This window comes from Clinocottus analis, unplaced genomic scaffold (assembly GCF_023055335.1).
Source record: "Clinocottus analis isolate CAN_PGR_092001 unplaced genomic scaffold, fCliAna1.0.p SCAF_16, whole genome shotgun sequence".
Lineage (NCBI taxonomy): Eukaryota > Metazoa > Chordata > Actinopteri > Perciformes > Cottidae > Clinocottus > Clinocottus analis.
Genome location: NW_027175887.1, coordinates 10,341,529 through 10,363,136, shown reverse-complemented (window position 1 = coordinate 10,363,136; position 21,608 = coordinate 10,341,529). Strand labels below are relative to the sequence as shown.

Genomic DNA, 21,608 nt, shown 5'->3' with positions numbered 1-21,608 from the left:
TTAGGGTGAGCTGCTCAGGGAAAAGTAATAAAGCCCCCAGCACCTACCGTCTGCTGCTGGTGGATCCTGGAGTAAAGCCCAGCTCCTGCTCAGCCTTCAAGCCTGGAAAAGCTCACATTTCCTGTGTACACCACCCTCACATCCAGCTTCTGTCCTGCCTCCTGCGGCGGCACCAACACATGTGGACTCCATTCACGTAAAATAACATCATCTTTTGAATTTCTGCATGTTACACAGTTGGATGGATCAAATGTACTAGAAGGTATGTCACTAATAAGGGAACAGGTAAGGGGTTTTTACCAGTGCATGGTGGTCTCTCTAACCTCTAGGTTTTTTTTCCTCTTCCCTTCTGCTATAGTTTGATATTGCTGATTTATTTCATTCTTACTTTCCATAACCTCACTTTGTGCCCATTAGACTGTCTGTGTATTTAGAGCTGCATGACATCGTTCTATCCCTAAATGTATCCTAAAATACCATCCTTGAGACACAAAGCAAACAAATTATGGGACTCAACATTCAGTGAACAATTTCATAAGCAGAAATATATTTATTGTTGAAAACATAAATATATAAATTATGATTATTGCTGTCTTTATCCAATGGAAGGCCAAAAGAAAAGTAAATAAGGCTTAATGAAATGGCATTTTCTTGAATCAAATAGCTCTAAGCGTGGTCCCTGGTTTGCTAAGAACACTATCTTACATGGATGCGAATGCAAGCAGTGATGAAACATCAGCCTTATAAATATAGCACCGGTCAACTGATTGTTAGTTAATTCACACATGGGCTGTGTGTGATCTGCCATGTTTCAATTCACCTTTCCTCGCTTGACTCACTTCACAGTGACTCACTATTTCGCCTTGGACTTCCTCATTTGAACGCGGGGTGGAAGACGACCGTTGTTTGGGCGATGTGTTGGCCCCGGTTACACATTCATCATCGCTGTTACAGGACAAGGTAAGGGAGTCACTGTTTGTTCCATTGAAGCGTGGGTTCAGGTCAGCACTGTACTGCTGTCAGGCCACCTCTGAGCACTCATCATCATCTGTCCTGATGGTATGTGGCTGCTTAAGGTGCTAGTACCTTCACAGGGTGGAGTGATCAGAGATTTGCTCTCCTGTCAACAGAGGAGTAAAGCCTAACCAAACAAGGAGCCCATTCATGCGCTTGTCGATTTGCTTTGCTCGCTCATTCACTCTTTAAGGTGGACTTTGCTCACTGCAGGAACAACATGTGTGCTTGTAAAGTAGAGCGGGCGGGCGGGCATCTTCATTATCAGTGTTAAGAGGGACAAAAAGCCTCATGTAGGAGAGAAATTAGGGCTCATTCTGGCATACATGCACACTACAGTTGCTCTAACATGTTTTGTGTGATTGGCATGAACATACTTTAATGTGCTGTATGCATGTTTTTGTAAATATAATGGACTGGGCAGTGGCAGACTTTTCTCTCCCGTCTATTTCACCCCCTGCCCACATTTTTGCATCTTTTCCAATGGATTAAATACAGGCATTCAACCACAACAAAAGAAATAAACATAATTCCTGCTTGGATATAAGTAAGCTTAATATATTTCATAACAAAAATAAAGCATCTTCCTGTACTGACTCTCATATCTCCTCCTTGCACACATATATCCAAACCATAAACAAGACTTGACATCATTCAGATATACTGTAATATAATAAGAAACATGGATGACAATAATAACAAAAAAAAGACGTTGAGATTGTGATACTGATGGTTACAAAGAACCGGACCACACAGAACTCTTGCATGTCTCTAAAATTATGAAAACATCTTTTTGTTCGTTCTTTTGTTCTGGAAGAGACAGAAAGCAAATGTCCACACATATAAATAGTTTGTAAGTAGCGGCACGTCTTCCTTTTCAAATTAAACTGTACATAGCAAAGTGGGCAAAGTCACAGACCCCATAGGGTCTCAGAGAAGATCTCCTCTTTACTCAGACCAAACATCCAAAATCTCAAAATGTTTGATACTCCATGGAGTTTTTAGTGAAAAAAAAACACTTCCATTTGTCTCTCTCTTTCTCTCTTTCCATTGTTTTTCCTTTATCTCTCTTTCTCTCTTCAAGAGTCATTTAAACAGGGTGGGGCACTTTTATGTCACCCAGCTGGAGGTCATCCACCGCTGTTTTGGAGTCTGAGCACCAGATTCCCACAAACGTTTGATCCAACTGTTTCATAGCTGTTTCTGTTGTGCGTCTCGTTCAAACAAAGTCTCAAAATGTTCAACACAAATCCCTTTCATCATCTCCCTTCGGCCTCTGTCTGCCTTGCCCGAGTTACCCCATCGTTCTCTTTTCTTCTTAATCAGCAGCAGGGTTCAGTTGTCTGAGTAGGTGGCGTTCCACAGACAAAGTCATCATCACTGGTTACTGTTTTTCTTTTTTTTAAAGCACCTTTGGCATCTTATTTATTTTTGTCTGTTTTGTCTGAAACGAAGGTTGCATGGCAGTGGGGAAGAGGACAGAGCAGGTCTCCTGTTGGTGACATCCTCTATTTAGCTCCCTCCCACGCTGAAGTGCCTTGTTCTGATTGGTCTCACCTCACGTCCACTGTGGGAGAGAGAGAGAGAGACAGATTAGATTGATATCACCATTACACACACACGCACACACACACACAACACGTGGGTGTCATCATGATAAGAATACGATTTATTGCATTTTGTGCTCAATTGCATAACTCATGCGTTTCAAACAAGCTGACACAACACACACAAGACCCACAATGTTCTGAATCAGGTTTGTCCAGATTTCAAAGACAGTGATCAGACCACACATCATTATGTCCAGTCAAAATATGTCATTTCATGTTAATAAGACCAAGAGCTGGGCAAAAAAACATCTGTGGTTCATTTTTTTTTTTTTATCCTCTCTCTTTTAGTTACTGACCGATGAGAGAGAAGAAAATAATTGGTAAGGACAACAAAGCAAAGGTGTCTTTTAAGCCGTGAAACAAACAGTGGCATAGGTTGGGTGTTATTGTAGAACACAACAAAAACAGTGCACACAACCACACGACAAGCACGAAACTGTGACACAAAGCACATGTACTGTATGTGGTGTGCATGCTCAGCAGGCCTCAAAATCAGCATGCAGCATTCGGCACAGAGCGTGGTACGCCTCAGCCCTCCCTCTCCTCACACTGATTGGCTGTGCTGTGATTGGTGATGGTGATTGGCAGGCCACCTTGTGCCCCGATAGGGCAATTGCAGTGCCGAGAGGTGAGAGGACGCCGTGTTGCTAAAGTCCTACCTGTTCCCTTCACAGCTCTTCAGTGGACTTTGGGTAATGAGTGCAACTTTATTATGTTGCCAATAAATCCTTGCTGGGCCTTAGCTTTTTAGGTTTCCTTTTTTTACCTTTAGCCCTACGATGGCCTGAAAACACAAAGTTGGATAGGACGCAGGGTTAAAAGCAAGAAGCAGGGTTTATGATACAGAGAGAGAGAGAGGCACAACAGCCCTGGGACAGAAGCAGAGGGTGCAAAGATATAACACACTATAAATACTTCAGATGCCTTATCAGCACACATCGGCGCTTATCTGCTCCCAGGGAGAGAAAGGCTTCAGATCAAGGCTCTGGTGGATTTACCTGCTGTCATGCCAAGCAGCCTTTGGACACCCTCCCTTAACACACAGACGTTCACACACACAAACACACACACACACGCGCGCGCGCGCACACACACACACATCCTCATCTAACAAGGCAGAAACACACAAGCTTCACAGTTTTGCAATAGCAGGCCACCTCACAGGTGTGTTTGTTTGGAAGCAGTCATAGAAAATGGGTCATCCAGTGCAAAGCCAAAGCCAAAGCCAGACAGAGAGAGAGAGAGAGCGAGAGAGAGAGAGAGAGAGAGCGAGAGAGAGAGAGAGAGAGAGCGAGAGAGAGAGAGAGAGAGAGAGAGAGAGAGAGAGAGAGAGAGAGAGAGAGAGAGAGACAGAGAGAGAGAGAGAGAGAGAGAGAGACATGAGGGACGAGAAACACTGATGACGCAGGGATGCGAGCAGGACTCAGCCATCAAAGTCAATCTCAGTGTAATTGTTCTGCGAAAAAAGCAATGCTGAGACACTTTTTGTGATTATGTAAGAATTTGAAAGTTTGAGGCTCACATTTACCTGTTTCTGCATCTGAGTGCTCCACCACATGATGATGTGACGCACACACACACTCCAGGTGGTCTTCTAACCGCACAAAGACCTCTCTCAGCTTGGGTTTCCTCTTCACGTACTCCACCTTCGCTACCTGAAGTGAGGAAGAGAGTAGAGGTTAGCTGCATAGCCCGCTCCAGCGCCGTCATTACTCTTCGCCGTGCTTGTGTCGCCAATAAACGCACACACTCTTTGCCCATCCGCAAACATCGCGAGGCGTAGCACTGTGACTGATGACTCTTTCATAAAACGATTCATAAAAACAAAAAACGCCGGCCGTCACTACGCCTCCCCGTGTTTGAAGTGTGACGGCAGCATTCCTCAGAGGCTGATGCATCGGGTTCCGCTCGCTGTGTGCTCTGTGGGCTGTTGATCAGGTGTGTAAATACTGAATGGAGTACATGACCTTGTCCAAGCAAGCTCAAACAATGGGAGAGGAGAGATGGAGGGTAGGGGGAAGAGGTGTACGCCCTAAAGCCCAGGGAAGCTTTACCCTGGCAGGAGAAGAGAGGCTGGGATCCCCCCCCCCCCCCCTCCCTCCTCGGCATGGAGCATCTACATCCAGACAGACACACACCTAAACTCCCTCGCCTTGTTCTGACATGTAGCCTGCTTTTAAACCACATTAATACCTCTTCATAGGTTAGGGAAAGTGCTGCTTAACATGTGCATGCAAGAAATACAGCTTACGTGGTCTGATCTAGGCGGTACAACCCCAGAAATCAGCTTTCCAATGTAACAAACACAAACGTAATGCAGGAATTCCGATCCCTCGGTCCAGCTAACACCCTCTCAGTTTAACACAACAGGTCTGACCTCCACTTCCCACCCAACAGCTAGTAATGAAAAGGACCAATCCTCGGAGGGTTATGAATAGGCTATGTTGATTAAAGCTTAGATGAAAGCTGAATAGAGAAGGTTGCTTGGAGGTTATGATGATCTTGTTGTGTAACTCTGGGAGGTGGCTACATGCTCTTCCCTCTCTGATGTGAGTGCCAAGGGCAGGTAACCTTCCCATCCACCATTGAGGGCCCGGAGGCCACATGGAAACAATATCCCCTGCTTCACCCATCTTCCTGGTCGCTGCACGAGAGAGGATATTGGCCGACAATCTCCCAGCGCTCTCTGGTGTTATGAACAACACTGTTTTGCAGTCAGCATGAGGCTCACACATGCACAGACGGAGGGCCAAAACTGATGAGAGGCTTTCTTCCTCTATCCTGTGATGGCATAGCGCCAAGGCTGGCTCTCAGTGGTGAATTAGTCAAGCAAAAAAAATGAACATACCAATCCCTGTCTGATAAAACAAAGTAAAATGTTGACATTTACACAACTTGAGCTGCCTCATGTCAGTGCTGTAACAACGAGAGGAGGGTCATCTGGGAAGGCTAAAGCAGAAATCAGGGGCCGGTGGCTTCACCAGCTGCTTCTTTTGCAACTGTTTCTTTCCATGGAGAGAAGAGAAAGAGACAGAAGAGAGGGAGTGAAAAGAGGGTAAGCAAGCAGAGAAGGTATGCAGTGAGCAAACAGAGGACAATGGTGTCTGGGTTGCTGTTATCGGGCCCTGAGAGAGAGAGAGAGAGAGAGAGAGAGAGAGAGAGAGAGAGAGAGAGAGAGAGAGAGAGAGAGAGAGAGAGAGAGGGCGGGTGAGGCGGGTGAAAGGGCCAGAGCAGGGAAGAACTGAGAGCAGGAAGGTGGACCATCACTCTCATTAGGGAATGGTGGTGTGTGTGTGTGTGTGTGTGTGTGTGTGTGTGTGTGTGTGTGTGTGTGTGTGTGTGTGTGTGTGTGTGTGTGTGTGTGTGTGTGTGTGCAAACAGAGGGTGTTATTTAAAGAAGGGGAGGAGGGACTGACCATGATTAGCATTAGATGACATTCATGTGTTACCTATTAACATTTAGTTTCTAGGTTACTCACCGGAGAACTTTATTGCACTAAAGCTGACAGGATAGAAACAGAAAGGTGCAGACAGTAAGACGGAAGCACATGACTTTTCAGAAAATCACTGTTAATATTTAATCAAAGGATCTGACTGAGAGAAGGGACATGCAGCAAACTGCTCTGGCCAAACAAACAGCTATTGACAGACGGATAGAGCGATGAACACCCTTGAAGAGAAGAGGCCCAGCAGTGGGCTTGTGTCTTTGCCCCTGACACAGCATGGTTAAAAACACTCCCAGCTGGACACACACAAAAGCACACTCACACTTTCATATTTGTCTGTGAATGTCTATAACTGTGCTGTAACACTGCTCTGCCCACTTTGTCAACACGCTCTCTTTCTGTCTTGTTTCCTGTTTCTCGTGTTGACATTTTAGGGATGGCGGTCTTCCCTCCTACAATTTTTCCACTTTACATCCATATTTTATTCTCCCCCTTTTAAGCCACTTCTTTGCCACACAAAGGACACCGGCTTCCTCCCCGGCCAGAGTCGATGACTTCCCCCATAAACCATACATCAGAAAAGAGACCCCCATGCTATGACGGGGGGCCTCTCTTTGTATAAATCAAACCGATCTAAACTCCCCAGAAATCCGGGGCCCTGAGAAGTGGCTGTGGAATGATATCCGATCCAGAGGGTCGGGGTGAGGCAGGGGGCTCTGGGAAGTGCACCCCCTTCAGTTTGTCCTCAATGTCTCAGCGGCCCTCTGTGTGGAGCCGATTGTCCCGCTCGGACTAATTGGGAATTCCCTGAGCACGGAGCACTGATGAGAGCATGATGGAGGGGAAAGTTTTACTCCAGCTTTCCAAGGAAAACACAACAGGGTTGCGAACGTGCACCGCGGGCCATCGTAAACTGGAACAGTGACAGAATCAAGCACAAAAAATTAAGAATGTGTGTTTGTGTGTGTTTGGGGAGTGGAGTGGTGGAAAGAGGCAAAGCGGGGCGGCAATTCATTTATCAGGAGGGAGACTTGCAGAGCTTGTGCTCCGCAAACAAAGAGCTCTTGTTGAGATGCTACAACTGTGAGCAAGTGGAGGAAAGGTATAGGGAAACTTGTGGGAAGGGGGAACGTAAAGAAACTTTCTGTATCTTCATCTGTCAGCCTTTTGAAATCAGAAAAAAATGACACCCAGAGGAAAACCACGATGCAGAAGCAGAGAGAGCAAATCACAGAAGACGCAGCCTGAACATCAGACAACCTGCTGCTACCGACACGCATACACACACACGCACACACACGCACACACACGCACACTGGGGTTGGAAGGGGTTATCACGGGTGTGGAAAGGAAAGGAAACCGGGAGAATCACTCACAGGTCTCCAATGCCAAAAAGGAACTTCATGGCAGACCGCTTTCTCCCCACTTCTCTCTCCCACTCACACACAAATATTTATGTGTCACCTGATGTGAATATCTATCTGCCCCTGACCTCATCATGTGCCTCCCTTCCTCTCAGAGAAAAGAAACATCGTGCAATATCAAATATCAAAGAATCCAAAGATGTGTAATCTTCCCATTTATGTTTTGCCCCCCTGCCTGTCTTTAAAGAACAATTGCAGATGAGCAAGACATTACTCTGAGCCCTTGAAAGAGTAAATAGGATTTTAATGAAAGAGAACCAAAACGATACGGTAAATGGCAAAGACTGGCAGAGGGGTAAAATTAGAGGGAGATGGCTCTGTTTCAGGAGCGAGACAGAAAGAGTGAGGAGGGAGTGAACAAATATTTCACAGAACAGACAATCAGACTCCAAGACTGAGCGGAGAAGAGAGTTGTTGGAGGGGGAGGATGAAGTCAGAGGGGAAGAGCGAAAGGGAGGACAGGAGAGGAGGAGTGAAGGAAAATACAGAAAACGAAGTAAAATATGATTAAAATACGGCTGCTACTTTTCCTGCTCAAGCTGATGCATTCCAGCCGGTGCAGCAGTAGCCAAACTCTCTGGCTTCTGGCTTAGTCGGGACGCTCCCATGGTCTCTGACCCGCCCCGCAACCCCTGCCGTGCACAACGCACACACACATTTATACACACACACACACACACACACACACACACACAAACTCTCTCACCCTTCATCTAGTAGAAGAGTTGAGTGAATCAAAGGGAAAATAATTCACAGCTGCAAAGGACTTCAAACAGGGGGGCCCCTCAGTCCCATCTAACCCCCCGCCTCCTCACGTAATCCACAGGACCCCTCAGACGACCATAAATCATGCTCACTGTATCACCGTCACACTGCCTTTTATTTATGAAACACCCCGTAAGTCAGGGTCCCGCACGACCGCAGGGCTACAGCTACTGCTTCCCCCAACACCCGGATCTGACCCGCTGTCGCTGAGGTAACTGCCAGTGTGTGTGTGTGTGTGTGTGTGTGTAGGTGTGCGTGTGTGTGTGATGGGGTCGGGGCCAGGGCTAGTGCAATGAGATGTGTGGACCCCCACACTCAGCACTGTGGCTGCATCCGCCTGGCCTCTGTCAGCCTCCACTTTGATCCAGCAGCCATCAACACTTCATTACTCTGCGGCCCGTCTTCGTCTTGTTGCTGCTTCACACAAATGGCCTTGTCCCTGCACTGGGGTGGGCGGGTTTACGTAGCATAGCATAGAGCGCTCTCTCTCACACACACACACACACACACACACACACACACACACACACACACACACACAAACAATCTCCCTTCTAGGGTTTACACAGATGTGCGCCGACAACCCTCTCTGACCTCTGCAAAATACTTGTATGTATGCTCTAAGGACCATCAAAAGGTTCTAGCTCCAAAACCAAACCCAAACGAGAGAAACTGAGCTTCATTGTTGGTTAATTTTGCCCTACTGATTAGATGAAAGCGACTCATGGAGGCAATGGAAATGTTTGTTCTCATGTATGGCTCCTATAGATCGTAATTGTGTTCATTTTGAAAATAAGAACATTCAAATACCATTTACAGCGCACATACTGTAATTTATGGTTTCAGGGGGGACTCAAGAGTATAATTAGCAGCTCATTTATGCTTTCTCCCTACTATTTGTTTCCATAAATCCAAGCACTCTCTGCGCTGTCCTTGATTCAAGAAGAACACCTCGTTTACTGTCAGCAGCGTGTTTGTGCAGCACAAACCACAAAAGAACTTTTGGATTTCCTGGAGTACCGTACTTGTACCGCTTGTCTGCTCCTGTGGTTTTGTGGATGAGAAAGGAAAATAGGATGAACTTAGAGCCCAAATCTACTGCAGAAGCCTTAAGATTTAATGAGTGAGCTGATGAGTGACAGCTCCATTCTTTACCGGTTTCATGGGCTGTTTCATCAGCCCCATAGGAAGAGCAAACAGAGAGGCATTTAGATTCACACAGAGACTCACACACTTAATATGCACACACACACACACACACACACACACACACACACACACACACACACACACACACACACACACACACACACACACACACCTTGTTTACTTTTCTCTCCAGTCCTGCCTATCCAAAATCTCCAGTTGTTTTATGAGCAAGTTCGTCTAGCGAGCGTCGGAGCCAAAACACTGAGGAAGCTATCGGAAATACTGGACACAGCTGCAGCAGACAGAGAGAAAGACGTGAGAAGGAAGAACAAAAGCAATACAGGAGAAGGAGGACAAAAAAATTAGAGGGTAAAAATGAACAACCTGAGGGGACCAATTGTAAAACTAATTCTGCTATTTAATTTCATGTGATTTCATGTCATATCTAGATTGTAACAAGTCTGACAACACAAATAACAAAATGGCCAACATGCCAGCCTTTAGTGATAAAACACCAAAAGGAATCACTTCGATGGAAAAGAACAGGGGAGAGCCATGATGCTGGGATAGAGGGAGTGAAAGTGGTGTCATTGAAAGTGCAAAAGGAGGTGGGATGGGGTTGAAGGAGGAGCTAAAAGTATGCTGGGATGAGTCTGAATACATAAAAACTCATTAAGAATTCTGTTTGCCTCTCTCCTGTCTGTTTCCACGACTGTCTGTCTCTATTTGCACCTCTGCCTCTCTCACTTGATCTCTGTTTTTCATACTTGACCTGCTCTAAATCTGATTCATCTGATCTTTACACCATTCTCTTCTACTTGGTCTTCGCTACGCTAAGGCAACCCGACAACAACTGTGACGCAACCTACACAGACACACAGTGTCGAGATACTCGAAAGAAAAGGACCAAAGTGCAAAAGAAGTCAGAGAGAAATGCAAAATAATTAAATGACGGGGAAAAGGGAGACCATGTAAAAGAAAGAGACTGACTTAAATATCTGCCCCTTTTCCTCCCTCAGGCTAGTCCTATTTAAAGTTTTTTATTACCCTGCCACTGAACAGGACAGGCTTGTACAGTAAAGGGCCTGCACAGACCCGTTCTCTTTTTTGGGTCCATTGAATGAAAAAGGAAAGAGGGATAGAAACAGAAGAGGAGGAATAATAAATAAATAAATAAAGGTGCATTTGGACAAATGCTTAGTGGCATGAGATGGAAAGAAACACAGAATATGTGTTCTTTTCCCATCCTTGGCCAGCAGAAGGAAAACAAGTCAGGCCCAGGGTAGACGGGCAACATTTTTAGCTTTCTAATAAATGGAGGGAGCAGCACAAACTGAACCCCTATTCAGACTAACTGCTCAGAGGACAGACAGAAAAAAAAACTTGGCATGAGACAATGTTTCTCACACACAAAGTGGTGAATGTCTCCTGACCGGAGCGAGCCCTGACGAATGACCTTTCCAGGGATACGACGCCTCTCGGCCCCTCTCGCCCGCAACTGGAAACGCGTGGAAAAACACTCCCCATGAATCCCTGCCCGCCACGCCTGTCTGTGTGCTCATTTTGTCCTCAGTGTCACGCGGGGGACACGTCCAAAGTTGCATGGATCGTGGCATTGCAGGAATAACTGAATCTATAGTATCTTGTCCGTTGTCGTCAGTCTTTCTCCCTTGTCAGTGCTGTGACAGACAGAGCTCCTATTGAAGCTTTCCTGTGTGGCAGGCCGGGAGACTGACAAGCTTGCACACAGCCAGACAGGTTGTGGTGTATCAGAGCTCCTACCGCACTGAGTCAGCATCTCTGATCGTAAACCCTGAGCTCTGCATGCAGTTCCCCGTGCCCTACAATGGTCGTCTTTTCACAGCACCGTTACTGTCTGAACCGTGACTAAAAGACTATAAGAATAAAAGAGGAGAATTTCCTCCCATTCATACTGTAAACCTTCCAGACCTGAGCCGGAGTGCCAAGGGGAAGGAGGCAGGCAGGGCCGGTATTTGTTTTATTACTCTGCAGGTATATTGAGGCGGCATCTTTAAAATCCTGCTTGATGTCCCAATGCCCATGGCTGGGCAAGATCAAAATGATTAAAGAGCCAACAGAGTCCAGAGATAGACTAGAGAAACACAAACACAGGCAGAGTGTTCCAGGCTATCCTGTTTATCCCCCGGTTGTCTCTTACTCTTACAGAGCAGAGCACATAACTGCCATACCTTCAAACAGAGCCGTGCACCGGCTAACAGTCTGTCGTGTAAATACAGCAGAAGAACGACTCAGCTCCAGCCACGGTGTCTCCTCTGATCCTGAACAGAAGGACATGTTTTCAAGCTAGCGATGCCAAAGAGCCTCTGAGAACAGTGCAACCCCCTTCGATCTCTCTCTCTCTTTCTTTGTCGCCTCGCCTCCTCCAGGCTCCCTGTTTCCAGAAAAGACAAAGGGCCAAACAAACAGAGAGCGGACGAATGGCTGTGCAGTAACCGGCAACACTCAGACATTCTCAAGGTACAGGAAACTGTTTCCCCCTCGCTCTTTCTCTCTTTGGCTGTCTGGCTGTCTTATGTCTGGCAGGAGCATCCCTCTCTGGTCGACCCTTCAACAGATGTCCTGGTTGAAGGTGCCAACAACCCTCCCTCCTTGTCCTTTCTCTCCTTCACTTCCTGGCACAGCCGCCCTGGACTCTTGCCAAGCATGGGATAGAGTGATGAGGAGAGAGGGTGGTGATCGGCTGTGTGGGGTAGGGGAGGGGGCGGCGGAGGTAAGGTGGCCACTATTTGGGTACCGGCCAAGGAGGCTCAGGGGAGACTGGTGGATTGAAATGAAAAGTAGCTGTGGAGTAAAGAGCGTGGAAAGGAGTGTGAAGGTAGGCAGGTCAACCCAACCTTACCTCTCAGATGATTTACTTACCTGGTGAGAGGGAAAGTGGTGAAGATTTGCGAGTGGAAGTGGGTGTGTTTGTGGAATGAATGAGGTGAATATGCCTTTTTAACCCTGCACTCATGATTTGGATTGATTGTAAGGATATTACTTTTCAGCAAGTCAACAAGTTTCCTCACAATCTTTCCTGTGGGGGAGTGTGTGTGTGTGTGTGTATGTGTGTGTGTGTGTGTGTGTGTGTGTGTGTGTCTTACCTTAACGGTGCGATGGTGCTTGCGGGAAGGGTGACAGCGCATGTTGCTCGTGTTGCAGCAGCCTGTGCAGCGCTTCACCTCCACACAGGGCGGCCATATCAGGAAGTTGGCAGACGTGGGATCCACCTGGCTCCTGGGGATCTCGTAGATCACCGTCCGCGTCTTACACACCGCCGGGACCGCCTCCTCTGCTGGTAGAAAGACAGGGAGAAGGAGGAGCCCGGTTATTGTGCCCGATCTGCATGAGTGTTCGGTGACACATTTTCCGAATGCATGCTGATGTGTTGTTGAAATCCGTCCTTTTCACTCCCAGCTGCTATATGCATTCCTTCGCTGCTCATTACTTTATGACTCAATTGGTGTGGGAGCTGTTCGTCTTACCTCAAATCACACCCAACCTCCTTTAAAGTTGTTAAGAAGACAAGCTATCCAAAAAAGCTGATCTCATATCAGCTAAGGAGCTTTGGGATGAAGTCGGTGATACAGAAAGTGACTGCTCCTTTGTTCAGAGCCCTCACTGGGGTTAATGCAGCGTTACTAGGCCAGAAAACCTTTATGTCCGCCGGTGGGAAATCTAATAATGGCCTTTGACCCTGTTGGTCATAGTGAAAAGAGGAAGGCAGTACGCATTCATTTTAGATTTAATGCTCTGACAGGCACTTAAACATAAAGATGTGACAGACAGTGTACAGTAAGATTAGCTCGTAAAGATGATGTGTGTATGTACAGAACGTCAGGGCTTTTATGGACAGCTGCCAAAATGGTATATGTATCATAGACTTATGATATGGCCACATACGTGAAATACAACCAGCCGCTTTATCCTTGGTCGCTTTAAATGCTGTAGTTCTGCGAGGGCTGTGACCAAAACGCAGCCAGTCTTAACACACTCATTGCACACGACATGGTATTCTCTATTCCTCGATCAGATATCATACCGCGTGGCGTTTTATGAAGAAAGCCCAGGCGAGCTGCAACTTGAGCCCTGAATGCCTGGAATTTCCACGCTCAAGGATATATTTCTTTCCTGACGCGTGTGTCTTAGATCTGCAAGTCCATGGCCAATTAAAAAGCTTCATGTCAGACGTCCTCGTCGACCTCACACACCAGTCTCGTTTCTCATGTTTCCTTTATTGCCATAAATATTAGGTAGATGTCTTCATTAATCCACAGAACGGCCATATAAAAGCCAGCGACTATTAGCTCTGTTAGAAATGTGTATAAAGTGATCGGTTTCTTCTCCTGGGAACTCAAATGTCAGGGGGAGTATGTCAAATAGAGGTTATTATTAGGGCATTATGACACTGTACTAAGTTGTGCCAAGTTGTGCTGTACAGTATATAGTGCCAAATGCGATCATGATGCAACCTCTGAGCTGCACAGTGAAGCATATACAATTCATTCAGTCTTACCAATGCTCCTCTTGCGTCGGCTGTGGAGCTGGGAGCTCTTCAGGTCATTGTAGTAACCGTGATGACGGGAGTAGTTCTTCTGGTGGTTGGGGTGCTTGTGGTGCTTGGGCTCCTCGATAACATTGTTTCCCGCACCTCGTCAAAAACAGAAGGCAGCCTCATTAATGAATGTCACACAGAGAGGAAGCAAACACACACAAAAAAACCGTTTTCAACCAATAAACCAGCGATGAGTCGCTTAATCACGGGTGTTGACTGTTGTGGGTGGCTTGCTGAGCCTCAGCAGAAGGCTGAAAGTGATCCGCTATTGATGTTTTATATGCCCCTTCCACAACTAACAATGTGTTGAGTTAGTCACACGACCGTAATGAGATGGTAACTTCCTGCGGGCCTCTTGTTGCTGTATGTAACACATGCTTTGATTGCCCAAAGGGCTTAGGGGTTCCCTTCAATTTGATGGCTGGCACGGCGACTGCTGATGATGTCACAAATTGAAGTAAACAGTCCAGAGTACTCATGGTACAGGCAGGAAGCACACATTACACAAACCTCTGTGTAATTGCAAGCTTTGTGCGTCAGCCTCACTCACTCATTTGGCAGAACTTTCCCAGCAGGCATAAAGAATCTAGACGCAGGTGAGTCAGCATGCTCCTTCAAAAACAACCAGCTTTCACAGACCAACTGCGGACTAAAGTGGTCATTTAACAGGTGGTGCTCAGCCGCCATTACCCCTGCACCTAACTGGTGGTTTGGTGTTTCTCATTTACCTGAAAATGTTTGCTTTTTCAGTCATCCAGTAGCTTGGAAAAGTAAATGTTTTGTTTTGCTGCAGTGGCGGCTCCTTGAGACTCCCTAACTCCAGACTAATATAGCCTGCTCAGCTTTTTCACAGTCATGGTCATCTGATAAAGCTTGCTTGTTTTGGTCCCCACCCAGAATACAAGTTGGATTACAGAAGAGTGGTAGAGCAGCTATAAAGCGATAAAGCTTGTTCGCAGGATACAGCCCTTTCCCAAAGAGCAGAGTCTGAGAGTGTTTGCTAAGTGGGTGAGTCTACCTGTCTGTAGGTACAGCATACCCATCAGGCTGACACAATCCTACACCTGTACACTTAACACAAAGACACACTCACAACTACACAAACTCTTCTCATTATCCTCCATAACATGCTAAAACCCAATGTACACCCGCACCACAAAGCTTAGCCACAGGCAAACACATTGCCCTCGTCCAGCTCCTTTGTGCTCTGCCCAGAGTCATCTGAAGGGATTTCCTCTACCTAAACACAATCCGCCCCTGGGATTGATTGTTTATTTGCTTTTGAATGCCTCCTTTTTTTTTTTTTTTAGGTCTGGTCCTTGGTGAGAGTAGAGGGATTATTTTCTAACCTGTCATGCTGTCAGTCAAACATGCCAGTGACCCAGAACCAAAAGTCCACAGAAAAGAAGTGTTGACTGCAGCTGAGGCACGGCGCACAGACACACATGAACATGCCGTATATATGTCGCACATCCTCTCCATATGTGTGCAAACACACCGGGACAGTCTGCTTTGCAGGTGGACTCGTTTTGACAGCTTGAGGATTTTCCTACCTGACAACCATTTTAACACTGCGGGTCACTGACAGAACTCCCACTGTGCCTCCTCTCTCTCTCTCTCTCTCTCTCTCTCTCTCTCTCTCTCTCTCTCTCTCTCTCTCTCTCTCTCTCTCTCTCTCTCTTCTCTCTCTCTCTCCCCAACACACCTATCTCTCTCTTCATCTCCCCCTTTCAGAGAAGAACTGGAGTGAGGGAGGGCGTCACACTGTGACCACTGGAGACAGTTTGTGTCAGAGCTGACAGGAGAAAGGGAGGGAGAGCATAAAGAAGTCCTTTATAGACTGCCGAGTCCTTTTCTCAGCACAATAAAAGGACTTTCTGAGGGTGTTTTCTTTGCGGTTAAAGGAGAAACATGGGGAGCGAAGACAATCACAGTGATCAGCCAGGAAGATGCAGGAGAATAATAGAGTGAAGAGAAAAGTGAAGGCAGACAGGAAAAGAAAGAGAGAGAGGGGTTTGCTGCTATGTTGGTTCCAGGTGAGTAAGAAGCAATAACATATCCAGAGCGTTGTGAAACTGAGACAAGAGAAAAGACGACAGGAGACAGTCTCTCACCATGAATCAGGCTTTCATGACTCGCAAATTACTCCCTCCATTAGCTGAGGGCCTCGGCTCCCTCCCTTTACTCCTCCTCCGCTCTTTCTTTCTTCCGCTACTTGTACATGTTTTTGACTCCTTGTGACAAGTGCATCCATAATCCTCTCTCTTTGTCTCTCTTCCTTGTTTCTTCATCGTACACAGTTACATGACTGAGTCAGTAGAAAAAAAGTATTATTTTAGGTCACCTGGGCGAGGTGTGAAAGCAGGCGGGATGCACAATAAATTAGTTTTTGAAGGCAACCGTACACACTGTGAACAGTGTGCCAGTTTGTCAGAAAGCAGACTGCACAACAACTTGCAGCCTTTCTGAGTAAAGTGTAGCAGGAACACAAGCTCCAGAATCCTCCTGCTCCCTCCTCCACCTCCAACCTTTGCCAAGAGTCAGGTTCCCTTTTCTGTCAAAGTCCTTCAGTGAGAGAGATAAGAGCAGGCAGGCCAGGGGGCCGCCTAAGGAGGGAGACAGGGTTAAAGAGGAAGAAAAGCGAGGAGAGGAGCACCTCAGGGGCCAGACAGCCATCTGCAGACTTCAGCAGGGTCATCTCATCTGTCAGTCAAAGCAGGAGACATCTTCCAAGAGGACGTGTGCACATAGACTCGCACTGAGCAAAGCAGCGCTAAATGAAACACACACAGCCGCGAGAAAAAGCCCCGCAGGCCTTCCCAGGGAACCTGACACATATACATCCTTACAGGCTAAATGATGAAGTCATCCTTCCAGTGACAGAGATCTCAGATAGTGACAAAATAATATGATAGGGACTTAATCAAAACAATCAAGGATTTCCTGGGTGAGACCTTTAAAACACAGCAACAGTCTGTGTTACATTTCCCAGCTACCAATGATCAAAGGTTTAAAGCAACACCTCATATAAGCCTTTCCTTTCTCCTTTCCTGGTTGACGTGCTATGCTCTGTACAGTTCAGCCTATACTGGTAGCTTTACTGTCCTGGCCATCTGCAACAAAAGCTCTGAAAATACCCCTCTGGCTGGCGTCAAAGGTCTTTTAATGGGCTCGCCTGGGCCGCCAAGCTGGCCGTCAGACAGATTTATGTCCTCGTAATAATAATCAGCCTACTACTGTTACCCTGCAAAACATTCCTGTGTTTGAAGAAAGACATGTTAATTCAATTATAAACACCTCTTCTCATGCTAGAGGCAAAGCCAGAGAAATATTATGGGCTCAACGTAAAGTTAGGCAATTACTGCTGTAGAGTACAGGTTGGTTAATTAATAAATGAAACAGGATGTGGGGCTATTTGTCCTCCTAATTGATGCGTCCATCAGAAAATCCATCATGTGGTTATACAGAAGAATACTTGAGTGAACGACCAGTCCTCTAGTGTTGCCTTGCCATGCTTTGATCATTGAGGTAGCTGACATGATTCGGGACCGTTAAAGCAAATTTAGTAAATACCTATTTCCGTCAACAAATATTTAGGGGAGAGCCCTGAATGTGATACACGGCCAAAGCCTGTGTAAATAGAGGCTCATATGAAGGCAAACAGCTTCTTCCAATGCACCCCTGTAACTTTATCTAAGACGGCCTGAGCCAGACCATTCCCCCACTACGGAAGAAGTATCACCTCCAAGAAGCTGAAGCTAAGGAAACCTGCCTGACCGGCGTGCCGCTGTCTCTGTTTACAGGGCAACATATGTGGCGGTCTGGTTGCTATAAAGTCAGTTTATTGCAGCAGCTGAAAGATTATGCACAACAACAAAAAAGGCTGCCAGTGAAAGTCCATCTTTGTCACATGTGTACAGTAAACAGTATCACGGTAACTGCTTTAGCATGCATGCCAGGGCTTGATTCCAGGGGTCACAACTTGTAATTAGCAGACACAACAGGTATCCCTGTTCTTTCACAAATCACTACATCCACGAAAGCTGTAGGAATGGAAGAGTTTCTACATATTCTTTACTTAAATGTCACTCAAACATCAGCTTCCTATGTCCTATGTACCCATTGCGAGACATTTGGATCCATGAATGCCAAAAATATTATCAATGGTTCCAGTGAATAATTTTTACAAAATAAATTAATCCATGAAGCAATGGTACTGATGGAGCATATTTCAGTTTAAATGACAACCAGGCAGGAATGATTATTATAGATATGACCTTGTATGCATTTATGTAATAGTTATTTTGCTTGATCCTTAAGTGAGCACATGTTGCCTCACTATAGAAATAGATATAGAAAGTCCCCACACCTCATTCAGGTGTAGCCTTCTACCAAGAAGGCTATGTTTAAAAGTGATTCAACAATAGAACATCATTCTACAGCTAATAAAGGAACACTTTGTGCCAACAAGAAAAAAGCGTAGGTCAGTATGCTGCAGCTGTTTTTAGCACCATCCTTTACTCTGTGTTGTCACATCAGTAGCAGTGTCACGTGTGACCAACACCTGGGGCGTCGGGATTAAACATGTCTGCTGATGAAAAGTATCAAGAGGCAGAATTTACCTACGGAGTCAATGTCCAGTAGCCGCTGGAGGTCGCTGATGCTGTGGATTTCACTGTGGGACAGTCTGTCTATCAGCTCCTGGGGAAACTCCACTTCCTTTAGGGGGCGACGAATGGAGGGGGGCGAAAAAATAAACAAGAGATGATGGTTAGAGATGTGTCGGGTCAGTGGGAAAACGTTTGTGTAGTGTTTGTCTGGATAAGTAAACGTGCTGGGTTCAAACCACCACCAGAAGATTACCGAGAGAACACTTTTGCAACCATGTGCCAACTACAACTCGCAGATCTACCCCATTGCTATAAACTGCCCTCACAGATGGAGAGAAGGTGGCGCCGGATCCCCTTGAGAAATGATGCAATTAACGGAAGTCTACGCGCTCTGCAAGGGAGCAACGATTCAGGACCGGAAAGTAATTGATCAGATATTTCATATTAGGATCTTGTGTGAAGATCCGACTATATAATATATAAAATATAATTTAATATACGGTGGTAAGATATCATGAATTGAATTATTGTTAATACAGCTACAACTTTGACTATTAATTGGATGCCGAATTAATAGAATGATCCCAATGAGCCCCGACACCGACTTGAATTGTTGTTTGACTGATCCTGTGCCCTGCAGCAAGGTGAAGCGGCATTAAACTGTCTGTTTTCTGAAGGAATGTTGTGCTGTAGCGCGGATCGGGGCGACATCTGCCCGTGTGAACGGCAGCTCACCACACATTGCACTTGTTGCGGTCACGCAGGCACCTCAAAAGTTAACGCGCAGCCTTACAGGAACAGTGGCTATTTATATCGCCCCGAGCGGTTCCCATGAACGCTTAGCCCAACCAAAACGTTTGCCCAGTTGGCTCAGGCTACAAACAGATTTGGCACAAACGCCAAATATAACTGTGATATGCTTCCAAATGCAGACGCGATGTTGGTTCTCCAAAGCGAGTAGCCACAACCCTCATGGTCGCTGCAGCTGATGTGCTACTTGAAAAAATTAATCCATGTTCACACTGATCTGATAATAGCGTCTCAGTCTATACCCGTATAATTAGTATATTATAAAACACACTTTGGATCGGTTATAGGTTGATTCAAATGAAGAAACGCTTTACATTATCCAAGCTCACAAACTTATCTTCTGGGCTACTTTCATCATTTGAACCATAAGTGTTACTGCTCTGTAGGTTTCTTTCTCTGGGCATGAAGTTGGAGCAGTTGGAGAAATGCGCGTTTCGTGAGAACTTTGCACCCTCACAGGAAACCAACGGCCCCGCACCTCTCTGGATGTGCGGAGTCCTATTAACTTTACCTCAGAGGTGGCCAGCAGCAGGTACGTCGTCCACAGCAGGAAGTAACAAAGTGCGGCTCTCATCTCCCTTTAATTCAAAATGAACCCCGAACGAGAAAACGGTGCTATTCTGTAGGAGCCGCAGAATCGCTCCTGGCCCCACAGGATCCACAACCATCCCCTCGGGGAGAGAAACCGGGGTGTCCGAGCGGCTCAGCGGGCTCAGTCAAACTCCGTGCACTTGCTTGCAATGTGAAAAAGCTGAGGAGGCTGGACGTTGACTCTTGTTATTCACATTGGACTGCGTCCTCTTGAACAAGATCTGTGCGGCTGCTCGACATACAGCTCCTCAAGCGCAAGTGGGACACTCCTAAGAGACAAGTCTGAAGAGCATTGCACTTGTCCTTCACCCTTTTAATAAGCTTCAAACTTCAGCCCAGTTCACTGAAATATCAAACAAATTGACGCAACAAAAACGCAGTTGTTAGAATTAACCAGAATATCAAGACGCACGTTATTCTCTGATAATATTTAATAGTCCTGGGAGAATATAATCCAATCGAGCAAGATCCTCTTGGAAATTCACAAGGGAGAAAGTTGTCCGTGTTGTGCTATCCAGACCCCGTCTTGCAGCAGTCTGCAGGTCCTTGACAGTGTGAGACTCTGAAGTGAATGCAGTCACAGCGCCTCTGAGCCGCTGGATATAGAGAGCCAGCAGCTCGGTGCCCGTTGCGCCTCCCCTCTCGTTTCGGTGATCGTGCATCTATTCAGCGAGGGGAGCTGGTTGGCTGGTTGGATGACTTAAGACTCCACGTCCCCATCCCCCTTCAGCCAGTAGTCTGTGTGTGTGTGTGTGTGCGCGCGCGCGCGCGCGCGCGCGCGCGCGCGTGTGTGTGTGTGTGTGTGTGTGTGTGTGTGTGTGTGTGTGTGTTCCCTTCTGCACGGAGCCCATTCAGAGATTCAGTTTGTAATTGAGATTGACTCTCGCTGGTTTGAAAGGATGCAAAACTGAGCGACAATTATGGACGAACTGAGACAAAGAGGATGAGGATGCTGATGAGGATGAGATGTCTGTCCTCACTTCTCATTGATGATAATTAGCCTTGAATGAGTAACGAATGAGCAAGGGAAGTCAATACTAAAATGCACATCATATAAATCTAATGATATATATCTATATATATATCTATATCTATATATCTATATCTATATCTATTATATATATATATATATATATATATATATATATATATATATATATATATATATATATATATATATATACACACACATATATATACACATATATGTTTATATGTTTTGTGCAATTGAGGTTAAGGCAAAATAACCTTTTTTTGTGTAATTTCTGGACATTTAGCACAAATCAATACATAAATATATGTGAATTTATGTGACGATGACATAGATGATGAGTATTTAGCGCCTTGGGCGCAATTTTGGGACACAGGAAGCAACTAGTTAGCAGCAGGTTAACAACAGACTGGTCCTAACTTGTCGCGAGGAAGCTGGAGGCTGTGCTGTGCTGGGAGGTCTGGGAGGGGAGCCTGAGGGCCTGATAAACGAGACATACCAACAGGAGCAGAGACAGCGCGCACGCACATTATCAGCCAGAGGTGACAATCAGCAGGGAGCCATAGGTCAGCCAGCCAGGTGGTCTGCCCTCCACCTTGTCCATTCAACTGCATCCCACAGC

The 21,608-nt window shown here is 46.1% G+C and overlaps 1 protein-coding gene across 2 annotated transcripts; it reads right to left on the bottom strand.

The window, feature by feature from the left end:
- Positions 1–594: 594 nt before the first annotated feature.
- pdgfab (platelet-derived growth factor alpha polypeptide b) lies at positions 595–20,546 on the bottom strand. Of its 2 annotated transcripts, XR_011077617.1 has the most exons (7): positions 19,916–20,546; positions 18,607–18,703; positions 13,946–14,080; positions 12,534–12,724; positions 4,153–4,279; positions 3,284–3,408; positions 595–2,581 (listed from the first exon to the last, which is right to left on the bottom strand). XR_011077617.1 is itself a non-coding variant. In XM_068579500.1 (6 exons), exons 1-6 carry the CDS (start codon positions 19,976–19,978, stop codon positions 2,568–2,570), a joined length of 627 nt encoding a protein of 208 aa, XP_068435601.1. In that variant the 5' UTR covers positions 19,979–20,546; the 3' UTR covers positions 595–2,567. The 2 variants fall into 2 exon arrangements, 1 of the variants encoding a protein (XP_068435601.1); XM_068579500.1 differs by lacking the exon at positions 3,284–3,408.
- Between the last annotated feature and the right edge of the window lie 1,062 nt (positions 20,547–21,608).

Excerpts from the sequence above, each read along its gene's own strand:
- pdgfab (XM_068579500.1), bottom strand. The coding sequence starts at position 19,978 with ATGAGAGCCGCACTTTGTTACTTCCTGCTGTGGACGACGTACCTGCTG. Across the intron at positions 18,704-19,915 it reads TGCTGCTGGCCACCTCTGAG|GAAGTGGAGTTTCCCCAGGA; the intron begins GTAAAGTTAATA and ends CGCCCCCTAAAG. Across the intron at positions 4,280-12,533 it reads AGCACCATCGCACCGTTAAG|GTAGCGAAGGTGGAGTACGT; the intron begins GTAAGACACACA and ends TCCTCACTTCAG.